The following is a 20,276-nucleotide window of genomic DNA, read 5'->3' as shown; positions in this document are numbered from 1 at the left end:
ATTCTTTAGTTTATTTTTATAGAATAAGAAAATAAATAAAAAGAAAAATAATATAATTAAAGAAAAGCTTACGAGAATCAAGTATTTAAGAATATAATTACTTGTATTTTTTTTAATATTAGATATAAGATATTAGTTAATTAAATAAGTCTGACTTATTAATTAACGTGTAATATTATACTAGAACATATTCTAATAGCTGAGCCTGGCCAGTAATTAAATGCCACATCGTTTGGCATCTTTAGTAACAGATCGAATCAGTTCCTCCTTGAACTAACATATGTACAGATTTTGCGATGCATTTTATTTAAGCATTCGTCATCTTTGGGCGACAATATTATGTGGACAAAAACGTTCATAATGTTAGGGGGATGTCATGCACGAGGTGCTAAGAAGCTACTAGTACTATCAAATTACCGCTATATCCTCATCCTTGCACAGATATCGTCCCATGAATCTCAAATTATCGTCTCCTCACTTCTCCCCAGCCTCCTCATCTTTCCGCTTATGCAACGTAGCTACAACTCTATCCGTCATCATATCATCCACATTTGGCACCCAGAGACTACAGAAAATTGCAAGTGCACTAAACGCGATCGTAGAGTAAAACACAGTCTGATAAGCATGACTACTCGCAACCTTATACGCTGCGATTCCCACGCTTTCAATCGCACTCGTCAGGCCTGCCACTTTCGAGAACGCTTCTGGAGTCCCTACTGTTACCGCACTGAGAAATGCAGCCACAGATGAAGATGGTAATCCAGCTGCAATGAGTTTCGGGGGCACTTCGGCGGGGATTGTACGAGCAAGGCGGTTAGCCAAGATGACGGTGTAGACTGTTCCTGCGATAGTTGAGACGGTTTCGCGGATGCACGCGCCTACTCCTATGGCGGTGCCGATTTCGGCTTGCGTTGGGATGATCATGCCGCTGATGGTAAGACCGATGTTTGTAAGCCAGCCCATGGAGAAGCAACCTAGGAAGAGGAGGGCAGCGATGGTGTTTTGGTTATAGGGAGTTGCGCAGGCGCCAGCTGTCCATCATTAGTGCTTGTATGTCATTCTTGACACTAGATGAGTAACTGGAAAGGGGAGGAAATGGAATACGAGGGGGAGAGAAGGGATGGAGACATACCCCCCAGAAACAGGCCCATCAATGTTGCAGCCACAATGAGCTGATACTTCTGCTTCCCAATCCTCTTCCCCAGTACGCCACTAACAATCTGACCCGAATTCGTCCCAAGCCCAGTCACACAACAAAGGAATCCTCCTTTTGTCAAATCACTCGTGTACAACGCAAATACCATTATGGGCCACACAATCGCAAAACAAAAGTAAACACTTGCCCCGAGAGCTATCATAAATATATCTGCTACCCATCTGATATTGCGAAAAAGATGCATGGGAACGAGTGGTTCTTTTAAGGGGACGAATATTTCGTAGAGAATAAAGGCTACTAGGGAGAAGAACCCAACGATGATTGTTCCAATAACATGAGCAGATTTCCAGGGGTATAAGGCCCCGCCCCAGGAGATACCCATTAGAAAGGTGACGATACCGCCGCAGAAGAGGATGAGGCCAATGAAGTCGAAGTCTTGGATAACTTGGCGTCTGGTCTTCTTGTGGGCCCATCTCTCATCGAATGAGGGTGGAAAGTAGCTAGGATTGTTAGCTCGGAGGATTTCGCATGACGCCGAGGGGGCTTACAATAGGAACCAAAAGACTACTGCCAAAAAATTGATCCCGATAAATAGATAATAGATTGACCGCCATGTATGTTTGCTATGCTGGACAAAGGCATAGGAAACGGCCGGACCGAAGCCATCTAACGGAAAACCCCAGCAATACACGAACCCCATGCTGAGAAAACGGTGCTTGAATGGAACGAGTTCTCCAATGACAAAGGGATACGAAAGCTGGGAGGCTGCTGCAAATCCGATTAAAGTTGTACCTCCAATGAGCATCGGAATACTCGTAGCAACAGCGCTGACGATACAGCCGATGAGGGAAAGAACCGATCCAGAGATAAAGAACCAACGACGTCCGAAAAGATCAGACAAACGTCCCACGAGGAGTTGTCCCAGTGCTAAGGTCAAGATGTAGACAAGTCCTACCCAGAGATAGTTTGGATCAGGGCCAATGTCGGCGTTGATAACTCCCAAAACAGGCGCTGCAAGAGCAAAGGTTCCAGCACCCTAAATATATCTCAGCCTCATGTGCTTTTGTGTACCTGTCACAGTGCTACTTACGGCCGACAGCGAAAGACCTGCGGCAACTAGAGTTCCAATGAAGTACGGACTGCGGAAATACCCTTCTGGCAGATCCTGACTGTCGATATCAAATGTTCTTACATCAGCGACGACAGGATCTGGCGAGGCCTTTTCCGAGAGGGCCGTTGAAGCAAAAGCTTCGCCATCACTGATGGCGTTCTGAGACATATCCAGAGTTCGGTAGAGCAGAAGAAGGATCAAGAATAATGGACAACAGAAGCTTCTTCGGTTTCAAGCCGATCTGCTTTGATAGCTACGAGTCCGAGTCGGTGGTTTCGCTGAGAACTTGGACGGGTGCTCTGACTTCAGCAGAACCGAAAAAATGGAGATCGCAAGCTTATCTCTTCGTCTGGCGGCCCAGAACTGGGGTCAGTTTAGCGAGAATATGCACCCCATTCGTTGATTATCTGTGACGATCGAGTGGTCGGGTCTTGCCATTCCACACGCTGGTTCTTGGCGAGTAATATGACGAGTCTGATCGGTTCGGCCAACGTCCTTTGACTCGGGAGATCGAAGGCTGCATGAGCCTTCCACCTTCTGGAACGTTCCGATATGACAGCAAAATGGAATTGAGCAACCACGCGCCCGCTCTTGACTCGTAAACGTGGCTTTTATGCAGGGCTGCCTGCAGTACCACACCCCGCCTTGAATACTTACAGTGAGTGGCCCAAGGGTACAAGGGTTTTCAGCGAGAGCACTTCTCATAAGCACCTGATATTCCCTAACTCGGGGATATAAACGAGGTTTCAGGGTGGCGTTACCCAAGGGCCTACTGTAACTATTCAGGGGGAGGGGGGCGGGGGGATAGTATCACTTTCACGCAGCTGGATACACACAAGATTGCAAAAAGCAGAAACAAAGGTCGGGATGCCGGCCGCACCGTGGAAATCCGTTGGAAGCCTGACAGTGAGCTACTCCCAATCCGTGGAAGAGGTTTCATTCGTTTCGGGGAACGGGGAACGGGGAACTGGGAGCCCGGTGGGTATGCATAAAAAGGCATTTCATTCGTTTGTTTTTCCTAAGCGTGAGTACGGGAGCTGTTCCCCGGCGCCCAAAGCGGCCGTAAGCTCTAGGACTGCGATTCCCTGCCCCTCCTTTGTTGGATCCTGTCGGTACGTACGATGTGTACAGCGGACGATTTGCAACCGGCATGCACCGGCACATGTTCATGATGCGGCTGGACCCCCAAAAATAGATGAGAAATAAAAGTGTACAGACAAATTAATCCATAGCGCGGATCGGCCAGGAAGATATATGCTCAGAGTTATCAGGCATCAAACAGCGCGCGGTTGCCGCGTTTTCTTCGGAAATTACGATGCGACGATCTCACCGCCTCCACATCAGGCTGGGAAGGGGGGCTGGGCAGCCAACCAAACTGTAGCTAAGCCTCACACGGTGAGGAATTTCTTCGGGTAAATTTCCACGCTACTGTATAAAGATCCACCCCGCCTTTTAGACGGAGTACGGAGCATTGCTCAAGAAGCGCCATAGCCTAGCGCATCTCGATATCATTGATTCGAGTTAAGGTTTGCCTGGAGTGAGCGCGCTTGATTCAACCTCCGGTCGTTGTACGTGGCATTTGATAAGATGGACGCTGGCGGGTCTTCCTCCAAAGCGACGCAAGTGAGTCGCTCCGTGTCGCTCCTGACTCCGGAACAGTTGGTCCGGAAGAGGGCTCAGGATCGTGAAAGTCAAAGACAAACAAGGCAAGCACTCTTCGAGATGCTCACATGAGGGCGGGACTGTGGGGGGTTTTCGAGTTAACTTGGCACAGATTGCGAGTGAAGCAGACAATTGCACAACTTGAAAGCAGAGTCGAGGATTTGACCCAGCAGCTGATCGCTACTAAATTAGAGAACGACTCACTAAAGGCGGAAAATCAGTTGGCGCCCCCTGGATCCATACCGCAACGAATGGTACCGGGCTCAATTCCCTTGGATGACCCATTCGAAAACTATCCTGGACTAGATGCTGTTCAACGAAGAAATCTTCATGCAAGTCAATATATGCTTACCAATTCGCAATTTGCACAGTCTTCAATGATGTCAATACCAATCGGCACAGGTGAGTGGAAATTCATTTCATCTCCGGGATCCATTTACTGATAGTGTTGATGATAGAAGTACAGGAGGCTCCCGGGCTGCTTGACCCCGGTTTACCGCCTCAGTATTCGTATGACGACTTTGTACGATCTATTTCTATTCCAGTCTGGGAAGCACGGTCTCTTCACTACCCTCCAACATGCAAAGTTGATAAGGTTCTCCTCGGTCTTGTAGAGTCCCGGAGGCCACTCAACCCAATGGGGGGCAATGAATATGAATTCACCAACGAAAAGTTCCCCGCTGTTGCTGCTCTCTTGAACCCGCAGCACCATGCATTGACATTTCCATTGACAACTTCAATTGTTTCTGTACGTTACTGGTCTACTCTTCTGATCCCTGCACTGACACAGATCTTCGTAGGGTCTCATCTATCATTTGACTATTGAGAATCTTCCGGAACAGGTGAGTCTGGTTCAAGGAACTGTCCTCACAGTTGTGCTGACGGAAGTAGATTGCGATGATGTAGTACGTCAAACTTTTTCGTTCTTGTTCCCTTGAAATGCCGGCTCGCAACTCTGGGAGCACGTTCCCAGACTCGGGCCTTCACACTTCGGACAAAACACGGTGCTAACTCGTTGAGCAGCCTGTTTTGTATATTGTGCAGAGTAAGTGGTGATCGCCCCGACTTTGGACAATGTGAAGACTAAGACATTGCCAGTGGTTAATTACTGGTTCTAAAGAAGATTATTATGCAATGCCAGTATGGTTGAGACCGGGCGCTGCTCAAATTGTGACAGCCCATCCCATGTGGGTTGATCTGATGGCCTGGTAGATATGAATCATCCTTTCTTGCACCCTCTGTTTGCTGATTTGAACAAGGCCTGGAGCTCGAGAGAGACTTTGTCGAGACATGAAGTTTCATGATAAATTCGAAGAATTCAGTAAAATAGCTAATGAAACATGGTCAATCAATTGGCCGTACAATCCAGGCGACTGCTTCATCACTTTGTCCTCGAAAGAGTACATTGTGAACCCAGCATTCATTACACACATTCGAGACCTATCAAACTGGACTTATGGCCCAAGTTTTTTTGAAGTGTGAGTTCATACAACTACCTAGTGTCTCATGAACTGTTCAACTGACAGGGTGTGACCGAAGGTATCCGGAATTCAAGAATGATATCAACATGGGAAGACCGAGAGTTCAGGTGTAAAAGATATCGGATTCCTCCAGAAAGACAAGTGGCAGTTTTAACAACAGCTTCCGGATGCTTGGGGCTGGCAAACCATTTCCATTAACCTGGTCGCAAAGCCGAATCGCGATAGTTATCGCCCCTTCTGTGTGGAACCTCCGAGATAGGTCATCCGACATCCCGACGGCCGTCGTCAAATACCCGCGTCGAGCGGATTGACTCGTTAGCTCATGGGTTGCCCGGTTCCGTTTCCTGATCTAGCCACCTGCAGCATTCAGCACTCAGCCACCAAGACTCTTGACACATCACTACTTCTCATGAAGTGTTATTATATAGTTTCAATTTTCGAATTCTTCACCGTTTTCATCACAAAAGTACATGATGGGTCTTGTCATATTTTTGAGAGGCAACTTTGGTGCGATCTTGGAGTCATGGAGTTGGTTGACAGTGACGGTGGCAATATTTAGTCCTGTGAGAAGACATCTCCTATTCAATTACTCAAGCTGATCTATGTTACAGATTATATTCTACGTTTCTGCACATGCCATATACAATATATACTTCCACCCGCTTGCAAAGTTTCCTGGTCCAAAATTAGCTGTCATTTCAAACGTATGTCAAAATCACCGCCTATCTGACACCCTCTTTGTCTAATAATGGGGGCCTAACCACAGATCTTCTATGCAAGAACAGTAGTCAGTGGAAATTCGGTAAAGACCATGAAAGCTCTCCATGAGAAATATGGTCCGTTCCCAAAATTCAAGCTCCAGCCGTATACAAGCTAAAATGATTTTTGTAGGAGATGTGGTTCGTTGGTCTCCTGATGAGCTTTCTTTCTCTTCTGCAGCGGCCTGGAAAGACATTTATCTCCCACAAAAATCTAGAGAAATTTTCTTGAAGGATCCCAAGTTCTATGTAATTGATGATGAGTATGTTTTCTCTCCTTCCACATCAAGAACATGCTAAAGTAACGATCCTCTAGACTTCGGGCAAAACAAATTGCCAATATCTTAGACCCTGAAGAGCACGAACGAGCTAGAAAGGTGCTCGTGAGTTTTTCAGACTGACACTTGATAAATTCGTTAATAATTTCCCTAGTCCCATGCATTCTCACCGAAGGCTCTCTTGGAACAAGAAGACATCGTTCTGAAATACGCAAACATGTTAATGATTGCTATCCAAGAGGAGTCTCGCAAGGGACCAATTAATTTTATCGACTACTATAACTGGGTCACTTTTGATGGTAACCTCCTATCCATCCCTCCCTATCTAATACCTAATACGATTAGTGCTCGGGGAACTCGCATTCAGCGAAGCCTTCGGCTCTGTCAGAAATAGAAAGACCGATTCCTGGATCGCCACCATACTTCAAGCAATCAAGTTTGGTGCCTACGACTCTGCAATCTTCCGTCTCTCCCCACGAGTCTGGAAAATCATGCCCTATTTCATCCCTTCTAAAATTACCACAGAGGCACTCAATCACGTGAACCAATCCAAAGCCAAAATCCTCGCCCGGATGGAGAAGGGAGATTTAGAGCGTCGAGATTTCTGTTCTTATCTCTTTGAGAAAAAAGAGGAGCTCGGATTAACAGATTGGAATTTGGCGGGATACGCTAATGTTCTTATTATGGCGGGGAGTGAAACTAGTGCGGCGCTTTTGAGTGCGTTGACGTATTATCTTTGTAAGACTCCTGAGGTATACCAGAGGTTGAAGGTTGAAGTAAGGGGGAGGTTCGAGACTGCGGATGAGATTACGAGTCAGAGGGCCACGTTTCCGTATTTGACTGCGGTTATTCAAGAGGCATTGAGAATTTTCCCGCCCTCACCAATTGCGCCGCCGAGAATAACTCCAAAGGATGGTGGGATAGTAGCTGGTGTCTTCGTACCTGGAGGAGTAGGTTTTATCTCAACTCAACTACATCTTTAAAGTCACTGACGATTTTGCAGACAACAGTCGGCGTCCACATGTGGTCCGTTACACATAATCCAAATAACTTCAAAGACCCATATGCTTTCCGTCCAGAACGTTGGCTTGATCCAAATTGCACCGATAATCTGAGTGCCAGCCAACCCTTTCTCATTGGTCCACGAGCTTGTATGGGACAAAAGTAAGCTCGCCCTATCTCAGCCTTCACAAGATTTGATCTAAATTGATATTAGCATGGCCTGGATGGAACTCAGGATCTTGATTGCGAAATTGGTTTTCTTGTTTGATTTTGAGCTTGCCGATAATGATTTAGATTGGGACCGAGATTGCGCTTGTTTTCGTCTTTGGCAGAGGCCGGATTTGTGGACCAAGGTTACAATGAGAGAAGATTTATAAGAATGGAATTCAAGTCGAGATTTGTTACTGCTCGCTGCACTTCCTTACTCTTGCTTTCCAACGTTCATGTCTGATAAATATATTAAGGGAGCTTTGTATGGGTCCATGACTGTGCGCTAGCGCGTCCCAGCTTGCTCAGAGCCGACCCGAATAGTGTAGCGCAACCTTGACATTCAGACGACAAGTAGTCATCTCTATATACGAAAGTATCCTCAGTTTCTAACACGTTCTAGGAAGGCCCTTTCAACACCGTTGACGTACACCCGGTCTCGGATCCACATCCTCAGGTCAAGGTTGCAGGACCCGTTATACACAAAGTACTTAAGGTCCACCACTGTCATATTCTACGCCTCTTCTTAGTTCCATGGAGCGCCGACGATGGAGTTGTATCCTTCGTTTCTCGGTTTGCTCCTTCGACATCTGCCTCGTCAAATGTACAATGGGCCTCTCTTATCAGCATGTGGGAGCTAATCATCATAGCGAAACCTCGAACTTCTAAAGCCGACCCTTTCTGTTTCTCTGTTCCCAATTGTCGACTTTCTGCTTCCATCCCTCCCGCCGTTTCCGGGGAGGATGGCTCCCCATCTCGTCGGTCACCATGGCACTGCCTATTGTTCGTCCTCATATATGTCCTCTCCGTATCCTCGTCTTCATCCTTACCCCCCCTCTCAACGCAGCACCTCGCAAGACTAACATTCTGCCCCGGACCACCTTACCCCGAGACCGAATAATCCTGCCTTCACCATGCTTACAAGAAACTACACAAAGGTCAATCTGCGACTGCCTCAAACCTCGCTTCCAAATCTCGCACGCCTAAATAACGGTATTAAATATTATTGTCCCAAACCGAAGATCTAATATCCTCCCAAATATTACGAGTATCTAATTAATAAATACAATAATATGACCATAAAACGCAATTATACTAATACTACTATTAATAACCTCTGAGGAGTTATTAATAAGTTTAGTAAGCAAGATAATAAACCCTTAATTAAAAACCTTAAGTAACTAGTTAGTCTGAATTCTAATCTAGGTTTATTAAATATAACTTATAATTCTATTATTTTAATATATTAATAATAAAGAATTAATAATATTCGCTTTTATATAAATTACTTATATGTATTTTAATACTTATATTAAAATTAAACTATTATATTATTAATTATTTATTAATAATTAGACTTATAAATTAGACGTCTTTTAAATAAATTATATAAGTATAACTATAATTATTTGTAATATGTGCAGGGTCGCACGTGACTTAAGGGCATATAATAAACCTCGGATGTCGCGGGTATTAATTAGGGAGATTAAAGGCCCTTTGATATTACAACCAACTACTATTTATATTATAAGTATTAGGCTTATAAATTACTAATTATATATATGTCATTAGGGCCTCCTATTTAGAGGGGGTTTCCCTGGACTTTATAGGAGGGATAGAGATTAGTTCTATACTGAATTTAATACTGTGGTTTCACAACTCACTAATTCATTCTATTGTCTTATTACCTACTAATAAATATCTTATAAGCTAATCTCTCTATCCTCAAGAGAGATAGTTCAATAAGTAATTATATCTCGAAATCTGCAAAATATATGACCCCTTACTAAAGCTATTTCTATAGAGGAAGTCGACCAGATTAACTCTAATACAGGTAATAGTAAAGGCTTATCTAATATTTTTAATAGGGCCCCTCAGGAGCCTCCGAGAGCCAGTAATAATAATAGAAATAATCCCGGTAATAATTAAGATACCGAGATTAATACCCGAGTTACTGCTGCCCAAGCTATAGAATAGGGCTTGCGTACTAAAGTCAAAGCGCTCTAATAAAAGCAAGAATTAGTAGATATAATTAACTAATACATTCTATAGTTAGAGTAATATAAGAGTGCTTTTAGGGATACCTTGCGGTTTACTATATCTCGTAGAAACTCTATTTATAAGTCTATCTTATCTTCCTCGGTAATTCCTACCAGGGAACTTCCTAAAATGGGATTGGAATTTATTTCTTTTCCTAATATAATAAGCTTTAAGAGTAATCTCGATATTATTTATTAGAAGCTACTATATAATATCCTGAAAATATATTTGGACTAAAAGAAGCTTCTTAAGGTCCGAATACCTGACTTATATTATAAAAAGTCCCTTAAAAAATAGAGAATATTTATGTTTTTCTAGGAGGTAGTTTTTAGGACCTAACCTTAAACTTATAATAGATACTTTTCTAAAGTTAACTTTACTACAAGTACCCTTAGGAACAAACCTTATAATATTTGGGAGGCTATAATAAAGTAAAGCCTACTATTATATGAGGTCTATTAGGAGTAATTCAAGGCCTACTTAGCTAATATGTTTCAAGCGCTTTAAACCTATTAATAAGACGCCTTTAAGAAGCTTTAAGATCTTTATTAGAAGAACGGCGAGATAGTTACTAAGTTATATACTTGAATAATTAGTTTCAAAGTTAACTAGGACCTATACCCTAAAAGAAACCGGGTCCGGACTCTTAATACTACTTTATCTAACTATAAGACTTATTAGATACTTATATTTATCTTTTCAGGAAATAAGGCAATATCTATTTCCGAGTAGCTTAAGAAAGCTCAGAAAGTAGAATATACTACTTATCCCAAATTAAGGAGAATAAAGGTAAGGAAGTCTAGTAAAAGCAATTCTGCTCCTAAGAACTCTGATTTAGCGAATTTTGATCTATAAGGCTATTAAAAAAGGAAGAATAAGTTCCGAAAATTATATAAGAAATCCTTAGGTAGTATTTTGGCTCCTTTAAGGCCTTAATAAAGTACTAGTTCTACTTTAGGTATAGTTTATTAGACTTATAAATAGAAAGAATACTTTTTAGGAAATGTAAAGTATTTCAAGTATACTAAATAGGCTTGGTAGAATCCCGATAAGGCCAAAACTATAGAAGAGTCAAGGCATTTATAAAAGCAGGTTAATACTATTATTATAGAGAAGCGCTCTAGAGAAGACCCTCCTAAGGAACAGGGAAAAGAGAAGGCTAAATCTTAAATATTAATAATTTTGGCTATAATAAAAAAGATATATTATTTTATATAACTATTTAAGTAAGATTAATATAGCCAGAAATAGGTGCCTTAGAGGTATAGAGCGGACTCGGTAATACTAGGTCAGACTATAACTTCCTTAATAATAATTGGGCTTAAAGCCGGGGCTTTATTACCTTAGCTAAATATAATTAAGAATTTATAACTTTTTATAGAAATAAATTTAAGGTCTATTAAGCCTATAATCTTGAAATATTTATTATAGATAATTATAGCAAAATACGTTCTTTTAAGCTCCGGTTCTATAAGTATAAGAATATTGGCTCTTATAGCCTTGTCTTTAGTATAGAATTCTATAAAGTAACCCTTATATAATATATAGACTATATTAAGAAATAATAGATATATATACCTATATAGCCTAATAATATTAAGATCCTAATACTAAAAGAGTTTGGTAAGGAGCTTAACTAGTACCCTGAGCTAGTATCTTAAGTCTTATTCTTGACTAAAGGCAAATATAATTATCCTAGATAGTAGGCTTTATATATTTGTAATAGTTACTAGATCTTTGCTTTATTATATGGTTCTAGTAATACTAAATAGGAGTTTTTAATATGGCAAATTAATATTTTCCGGAAAGGGGCCTTAGAAATACCTATTTACTTCCGGAATAATAAATATAAAGACTTCTTAGAGGTTTTTAATTCTAATAAAGCTTTGGAACTTCTTGATCTTGGTAGTATTAAATACTTTATTAATATAGATAGTATAGTCTTATATAGGCCTTTATATAATTTATTAGAGATCTAACTAGAAGTATTATATCTGTATTTATAGGATACACTTTATAAATATTAGATAAGGCCTAGTAAAAGCCCTATAGGGGCTGTTACGAGTTGCTTAGACTAATAGATACACATATAGGGAAATAGCTTTACCGTATGGGTAATTAGATTAAAAGGTATAATAATAAGGTTGGAAGCCTTATTAGCTATTTTACTATATGAGAGTACAGTGCGCATCACGTGACTAGCCGCGCACGTGATATATAACTGTAACAGGGGCGCTTATTCTTTTTATTCCCAAGAAGAATAAAGAACTATATTTTTGTATTAATTATTATAGACTTAATTAAGTTATAATTAAGAATTAGTATCTGTTTTCTCTTATTAATAAGACTCTTAACTGGCTCTGAGGAGCCAAGATTTTTATAAAGCTAGATCTTAAGGATATATATTATTAGATAAGAATTTATAAAGAACACGAATAGAAAACAGCTTTTAGGACTTACTATAGCTATTTTAAATATCTTATAATATTTTTTGGGCTAGCTAATATACTAGCTATATTTTAAGTATATATTAATACTATACTTATAGGACTTCTAAATTATTTCATAGTTATTTATTTAGATAATATTCTTATTTATTTCTGAAATAAAAGTAAATACTATAATTATATTTGCCAGGTACTTACTAGGCTATATAAAAATAACTTGTTTTATAAACTTAGTAAATACGAGTTTAATATTAAGGAAGTCGAATTTTTGGGCTTTCTTATTAAAATAGAAGATATTTATACGGATCCTAAACGGGTTTATAGTATTATTAAATAGCTAGAACCAAAATTATTCTATAATATTTAAGTATTTCTTGGATTTACTAATTTCTATTATAGATTTATTTACTATTACTCTCAGGTAATTATAGGCTTAATAGATTTTTTAAAAGAAATAAAAAAGGGCCGGAAATCCGGTTTCTTTATATAAATAGATAAAGTAGCTAAAAGCTTTAAGACTTTGAAAAAAGCTTTTATTATAATACCTGTCCTGGTCTATTTTAATTCTTTTAAGAAAATTCATATTAAAACTAATATATTAAAATTCATAATTACTAGTACTATTTTATAATAAGTTAATTCTAGTAATAGCCCGAAAAAATACTAGTATCTAGTAATATTCTGGTTCCGGAAACTTTCCGGAGCCAAATATAACTATAGTACTTATAATAGGAAGCTATTTATAATTATTAAAGCCTTTAAGTATTAGTACTATTACCTTAAAGAGTCCAGGTTTATAATCGAGGTTATTATAAACTATAATAACCTCTAATACTTTATAGAAATAAAGTATCTAGAAAGCTATTAAGTATATTAGGTAATATATTTTATAATATATGATTTTAATATTATTTACTATAGAGGCGCCTTAAATCTAGTAAATAGACCTAGTAAAAGACCTAATTATAGAGAAGGTCTTATTAATATAACTTGGCTTCTGACTTTTTAGAATAAGTTAAAGAAAGCTTTTATAGTTATAATTTAGAAGTTTTTATAAATATCTAAAGAGTTCTTTCTTTAAAATAAGTATTATTTAATACTTATTATATCTATAGTAGCTAAGGAGAAATATTTATTATAAGATAAGTAGATAGATTATCTTATAGATCTCTTAACTATAGAATTAGTTAAAAAGCAAGATATAGGGAGATGCCTTAAAGGCTCTATTACTATAGCTAAGGTAATAGGGGTATTTATAACCGTATTACTTAATAGAACTAAAGACTTCTTGGTTTCCCGAGTTTTTGAATTAGATAGTTATAAATACCTAATTTTCTATATATGAATATATATAGCTATTAAAAGAGCTATAATACTAGCTCCTTTATCTGAATTCCTTCTAGATATTATCTAGGTAGCTTAGAGAAATAATTCTTAATATTAGAATATTATAAAATAGAGGCTTAATAAGAAAGATACTAAGGGAAAAGAAATCTGGAAAAATAATTTAGGCCTATTTAGGTACTAATCCAGAATTATTATATCTAATAATCCCGCTTTATATTAAGAAGTTATAAAGCTTTATTATAATAACCTAATAGCCAGATATTATAGAATAAAGAAGACTCTTGAACTTCTTAGAAAATCTTGGTATTAGGAGAATATAAAAGAAGATATTTATAATTATTATTAAGAATATAATATTTACTAGAGAATTAAAGCAAAAAGGTATCTGCTATATAATTTACTTAGTAGTTTACTATAGCCTAAAAGACCCTGGAATAAGATCTCTATGGATTTTATTATAGGTCTACTACTATATAAGAATCCGGTAAAAGATCCCGATTTTAATATAATTCTTATAGTTATTAACCGGTATTCTAAAATAGTAAGATATATTATATATTATAAAACTATTAACTTTCTAGAGTTTACTAAGATTATATAGAAATATATTTTCTCGATTTTTGGCTTTTTTAATAGAATTATTTCTGACCGAGAAATAGTATTTATAAGCTAGTTCTAGTCTACTTTTTGCTTCTATTTAATATATAAATAGTATTTGAGTATAGCTTACTATTTTTAGATAGATAATTAGATAAAAAGGCAGAATCAGGCCCTGAAATATTACCTGAGATATTATTATAATATTTAAAAAAATAACTAGTTTAAGAAGTTATTTTTTACGGAATTTATATATAATAACTCAAAATATCAGGTTTTATAGGATATATCTTTCTATATATATTACGGATATTATTCTTAACTTTTATGAAATCCTGAAGATAGAATTATAGGAGAAGTACTAGCTATATATAAGAGGCTAGAAATCCTTAAAGCAGAATAAAAAAAGCTTAAGGATTTATAGTATTATATATAAAATAACTAGGAAACCTATTATAATAGGTACTAGTTAGCTAAATACTATTTTAAAGAAGCCTAAATAATACTATTAATAAGAAATATTAAACTTAAGGCAGGAAAGCTTAAGCCAAAATTTATAAATCTATTTAGAATTCTTAAATATATTAGTAATTTGGTATATAAGTTAAAACTACTAAATATATATAATTATTTATATTTAACTTTCTATATTTTCTTCCTTAAAGAATATATAGTAAAAAAGAATTAGGAATTATATCTATATTTCTCCGGAGAACTTCCGGAATTAGTAAATAATAATAAAGAATAAGAATAGGAAGTAGAAGCTATTATTAATTACTAATAAGATAATAGAAGTAAGAAGTAATAGTATTTAATTAAATAAAAAGCCTAGCCTAAAAATTATAATATCTAGTTACTTGCTTTTCCTAATCTTAAAAATTTTAAGGAACTTCTAAAATTATATAACCGAAACTATAGTTTAGAATCCGAAACTATTTTTTAATAACCTTTTAAGATTAAAAAGAATTCTGGACTACTAAGAAAAAGGCTATTTAAAAGAAAAAGAGGATCTAGATAGCTAAGAAAAGGCCCGGAATAGTAATAGAAATATTCTTTCTTTAGGTTTTTTTATTTATAAAGGTTTTCTAGGATTTTATTAAGGTTTATAAGAATTATATTTAAATTATTAGAAAAAGGTTTAGAATTAAGAAAGATTTATTATAGATAAATTAGCTATAGGTATCTTAAATAAATAAACTCTAATTTCTATAAATTCCTAATTCCCAAAATAAGAATACTAAATACCGGCCCTATTTAGGACTTAATAAAGAATTAGCTAATATTTTCCGGAATTTGCTTATCTCTTAATAAGATATAGTTATACTATAATAATATTAGTATTAAGGATATTAAGAGAAGTAAGTAAGGAATTTATAATAGCTATATATATCTTATAAAAGGCCCGAACTTCTAAAGTTAGGTCCCGAATAGCTATAAGTATTATATTATTAGTACTTAAAGTATTAGTAATAAATTACTTAGTAATCTTGGTAGTGAGCTTAGTAATAAGATTAATGCTTTAAAAGTAGATATTATAGTATTTCTTTAAGGAATTAGTAAATACCTAAATATATTAGAAAAAACTTACTTTTGGGATACTAACCCAAATAGTATTATTATTTGCCTTATTAAGACGGGAAGAAGAATTCCGAAGCTTATTAGAGTTCTTCTAGTTTTTAAAGACCTAATTAATAGTATTATTTTTATTAGTATAATACTATTTAGGATATACTTCAAGAAATTTTTTAAAGATTATAATAGTATTTTCCTAGAACTAATAAGCCTCTAATAAATAATAAGGAATCTGAAATTATATTAGCTTTAATAGATATTAAAGCTAAAGAACTTACTAATATATAAGACTTAGAACCCTTATTATAATAGTTATAATTTTTCTTACTAGGTACTATAGTATATAAGATAAAGGAATTAATAAGCAAATATTTGAAATATTTTAAGTATTTACTAGTAATAGGAAAGGAGACTATAAGGTTATCTTTATACTTATTATTATATAGACAAATAACGAAGCTAGAAGAAGATATTATAGAATTAATTAAAAATAATTAAAGAAGACTTGGAAAAGAATAGAAGAAGAGGCTAGAAGGTAATAATAGAAAAAGTTATTATATATATAATTATTAGAAAGGAAAAAAGTATATAGTAATATAAAGAGGTTCTTTTATAAAGGTAGAGAACTACCTGGATTAACTACTAGTTTTCGAGCTAGTCCTAATCGGAAATTAGTATAACTAATTAATATATGCTTCCAGAAGCTTATAAATAATCTCTAGGACCTTAGAAATATTTATATAGGTTTCTTATATAAATATTTATTAAATTCTTTCTATATAGCTATTTAGATTATTCTAATACGAGATCTAATAGATAGTATTAATTTTATAGGGTAGTGCCTTAGTATTTTGGATTAAGCTAATTAGGATACTCAGATTCCAAATAAAATCGCAATTACTAGCTAGTCTCTATATCTGGAATATAATTATTCTTTTTTCTTACTTACTTAGTCCTGATCTAATTAGACGATTTTTATATCTATTACCTAGATTATATTAGTAAATCTATTTCCCAAGATACTAGAAGTTTATCTTAATTAAATATATAATTAATTAAATATTTTACTAGGATAAATTAATAGATCTTGGGAATAAGATCCTAGAAGAGAGGTATAGTTATAATATATATAGGGTTATATATAACTTAAGAATATATAATGAACCTCGGATATTACGGGTATTAATTAGGGAGATTAAAGGCCCTTTAATATTATAACTAATTACTATTTATATTATAAGTATTAGACTTATAAATTACTAATTATATATATATTATTAGGGCCTCCTATTTAGAGGGGGTTTCCCTGGACCTTATAGGAGGGATAGAGATTAGTTCTATACTAAATTTAATATTATGGTTTCATAACTTACTAATTCATTCTATTATCTTATTACCTACTAATAAATACCTTATATTATTATTATATAACTTAATTTATATTTATATTATTTTTATTATTTAAAAAAAGCTTAATTACTTAATTATAATATTTAATTATAATTAATTCAAGTAGTAATATATTACTAAGTCTAGTTATATTTATTAAAATCTAGGAAAGTTAATTAGTTATTATATACGTGATTTAAATATTAGATTAGTTTAATTATAGAGGATATAAATCCTTTATTATACTATATGTCTTATACTTTAAATATCTCAATCTTAATTAGTTCTACCCTTATATTTAAAGCTTATTTATATACTAAATACTACTTTATTTATATAATTATTATAAAGGTTTTATAATTAATATACGAAAAAATAATCTGATTAATTAATTAATTCATGAATATTTATAAATAGCGTAAATAGAATTTGATTAATATAATACTTATATAATTTAATTAGATTAGAATAATTAATTATGATTATTTATGAATACCTTGATTGATATACACGTGACTATACCACGTGATAGTCTAGCCTAATTAAGTAAGGTTCTTGCTCTAGTACTGCCTTAGCGAGCTTTTCTGTCTAGAAGCAGGTAGTACTAGAGCCTGATCCTTACCTAATTAGGCTAGCCTGTCACATGCTGCGGTCACGTGTATATTAATCAAGTTATTTATGAATATTCATGATTAGCTTAATTAATTCGTGAATAGAATATGATTAATGAGAAAATTTCGTGAATAGATTAGATTAATAGCCATAAATCTAATCTAATCTATTTATTTCTCACACTGTTTACGATTGAGGTTGAACTCTGAGTCGAGAAAGAGACAATTGTGAGGAGGACAAAGCAATGGTTAGGATTGTCAGGTCATAAAGCAGAGGAGTCAGGAGGCTTTGCAGCCCATCTTTACACGAAATATTCTACGTATTCGTTTTATAATGTTGTTCGCATGCTAGTGCGATCTTAGGTATCTCAAAAGCCGCTCTACCTAGCCCACGGCTACTTCCACATATAGCATAATATCTGCTAAAAGCCAGGTCAAGAACCAACTGCTTCGGCAGCTTTCAGTGCAATTGCAAACCGTGACTTCAAATCTTCCGCATCCTCGAGACCAACGCTAATGCGAAGCAGATCCGCTGGCACGCCGAACCCTGCAGCCCAATCCAACTCAAAATAGTGTGCTAAGACAACATAGGGTGAAGTCAAGGTGAAGTTTGTGCCGAGACTAGGTCCTTTAGCAGTCTCGATACGATCGAAAAATGCAACCGCATGGTCCTTCTTGTGGAAAGTAAAAGATAACAAGCCACCATACCCGCCAGTTGGTGTTCGACAATCATCATAAAATTGCCTAGTAGGACTATACTTGGGGTAGTATACTTCCTTGACAAGAGGATGTGCTTGAAGAATATTGCAGATGGCTTCGGCATTGTCGTTGATTCTCTCAATCCGAGTCACGAAATCACGGCTATTGCGCTCCATGAACATAATATCCTCGGCCCAATAGTTGTCCTCGTAATCCGCTTCGAAAGCACTCTTCAAGTGCTGATAGTACCTTCCTTCGGGGTTCAAAATAGCGCAGCCGCCCATAACATTGCAGTCTCCCGAGAAAATCTTAGTGAGACTGCTTACAACCACGTCTGCATGTGGAAGGACATGAACGTTGATGAAATTTCCAATCGTCTCGTCAACAACCACGCCGAAGTCATAGGTGTCAGCCAACTTTCTAATTCGCTTTAGATCGGGGCATTTTAACATAGGATTTCCGGGGAATTCGCAGAAGAGGGCTAGATATTGTTCGCCAGCCTGCAGGCGGGCTTCCAAGTCATCCAGATCTTCCGATGAGCCATTTCCGTAGAAAAGACATCCGGGGCCAAATTTTTGCAGAATTTTAAGAGTATCAACGTAAGGGAAACCAAACGATATACTCTTCAGTCGGCCTCTGGACTCTAGCATCATCCGGTGAGTGTTGAAAATGGAATTCATTCCGCAGGGATAGAGATAAACGTCGTCGTCAGAAAGTCCTGTCACTCCACGCGAGTTTGAGGTCATCTTGGGGCTTGGTTCGACTGCAAGATCCACTTCGCCCACGAAAGAGCCAGCTATGCGCCGACAGATTGCTAACTTGGCGTTATCGACAAACGATATATCCAAATTTCGACCAAAATGCTCCTCCAGGAACTGCATGCTTTCCCGGCTCTCTGCTGCACCAATCGTAAGAGGGGGCTGAGAGTTTTCGACTCCTTTTTGGTATCTCTTTGGGCCTCTTTTCTGATTTAGTATTGGCTGCAGGGGCATGGAATCTACCAGCTTGCCATCCGAGAAGAGTGAATGACAAAATTCAGCACGTCTGCTTGAGATACCATCACCAGAGTGTTGCCAGTATTGCTTCGCTATTGGGAATAGATCTTTGTGGAAGATTATAGCTGATATCGAGGGCGAGACCTTCGCAATGATCTCTGAAGTCTCTTTACTCTTATCGAGAAACAGATCAATTATCTTGATGTCTCCTGTAAAGCTGGGCTCTGCTTTTGCCTTTATGAAGTTGTGACATCTTTGGGCGGCCTTGCTGGATGGAAACAACAGAGCCTTCCGATCTGGGGTTCCATATTTGGCAATAATGTCATCCGCGAACGCCACAATAAGTTTGTGAATGAAGAATCTGTCATGGGATCAGTTTAAGACTTATCCAAGTCTGGAATTCCTAGACAATACCGTGGATAACCAGTTGGCATTTTGTCCATAACCCGCTTGTTACCCTCCTCGTAATCCACGTTATCAGCCCATGTTGGCAGAGACATACTCACAGCCTACGGAAAGTGTTAGTTTTGTGACTCACAACCTTGCACTCAGAACTCGCAAAAGCGTCGAAATAAACACATAACTTACATGGGGTGTGAGGGCTGGAATTGAGTCTCCAAGCTCTATGATTGACATCTTGAAATAAGTAATGCAAGAAGCTCAATTTTGTTGCAAAGAGAATGTTAGTATGAGTTCCGTGTTTGGTACCGTCAAAGTTTGTTGTCGTAGACGGGATGGTGAAATTCCAGGAGAGACTCCGATCGCGGGGTGCGCTGAGGTAACGGGACGGCTTATCCTAGTGGCTTGGCGGCAGAAGAGTGCAACTTTTTTGTGCTAAGTGCGGGGGTACCCGCCTCAGGAAAACTCTGTCGCGATTTCCAGTCCAGTTGCAGTTTTCAGCATGCCCCATCCCTTCGCGATTAC

At 36.9% G+C, this 20,276-nt stretch overlaps 4 protein-coding genes across 4 annotated transcripts; 2 read left to right on the top strand and 2 right to left on the bottom strand.

The window, feature by feature from the left end:
* Positions 1-300: 300 nt before the first annotated feature.
* K444DRAFT_615921 (fungal trichothecene efflux pump) lies at positions 301-2,490 on the bottom strand. The gene is made up of 4 exons (XM_024880824.1): positions 2,247-2,490; positions 1,705-2,192; positions 1,133-1,656; positions 301-1,031 (listed from the first exon to the last, which is right to left on the bottom strand). Exons 1-4 carry the CDS (start codon positions 2,433-2,435, stop codon positions 475-477), a joined length of 1,758 nt encoding a protein of 585 aa, XP_024733029.1. The 5' UTR covers positions 2,436-2,490; the 3' UTR covers positions 301-474.
* Positions 2,491-3,738: 1,248 nt separating this feature from the next.
* Positions 3,739-5,808, top strand: K444DRAFT_54642 (uncharacterized protein). The gene is made up of 8 exons (XM_024876220.1): positions 3,739-4,331; positions 4,388-4,677; positions 4,730-4,771; positions 4,821-4,834; positions 4,953-4,974; positions 5,028-5,137; positions 5,189-5,407; positions 5,469-5,808. The coding sequence occupies exons 1-8, from the start codon at positions 3,998-4,000 to the stop codon at positions 5,521-5,523; spliced, it is 1,086 nt and encodes a 361-aa protein (XP_024733028.1). The 5' UTR covers positions 3,739-3,997; the 3' UTR covers positions 5,524-5,808.
* A 204-nt stretch (positions 5,809-6,012) lies between these two features.
* Positions 6,013-7,825, top strand: K444DRAFT_535682 (cytochrome P450 ClCP1; the record flags this gene model as incomplete). The annotated part of the gene is made up of 8 exons (XM_024875308.1): positions 6,013-6,114; positions 6,177-6,246; positions 6,302-6,431; positions 6,485-6,551; positions 6,601-6,745; positions 6,792-7,396; positions 7,450-7,610; positions 7,663-7,825. The coding sequence occupies 8 exons, from the start codon at positions 6,013-6,015 to the stop codon at positions 7,823-7,825; spliced, it is 1,443 nt and encodes a 480-aa protein (XP_024733027.1).
* A 10,158-nt stretch (positions 7,826-17,983) lies between these two features.
* On the bottom strand, positions 17,984-20,058 carry K444DRAFT_665799 (PLP-dependent transferase). Its single transcript, XM_024887120.1, has 3 exons — positions 19,941-20,058; positions 19,767-19,861; positions 17,984-19,713 (listed from the first exon to the last, which is right to left on the bottom strand). Exons 1-3 carry the CDS (start codon positions 19,986-19,988, stop codon positions 18,093-18,095), a joined length of 1,764 nt encoding a protein of 587 aa, XP_024733026.1. The 5' UTR covers positions 19,989-20,058; the 3' UTR covers positions 17,984-18,092.
* Between the last annotated feature and the right edge of the window lie 218 nt (positions 20,059-20,276).

The sequence above is a fragment of the Hyaloscypha bicolor genome (assembly GCF_002865645.1).
Source record: "Hyaloscypha bicolor E unplaced genomic scaffold K444scaffold_118, whole genome shotgun sequence".
Taxonomy (NCBI): Eukaryota; Fungi; Ascomycota; class Leotiomycetes; order Helotiales; family Hyaloscyphaceae; genus Hyaloscypha; species Hyaloscypha bicolor.
This window is presented reverse-complemented; position numbering and strand designations above follow the sequence as displayed.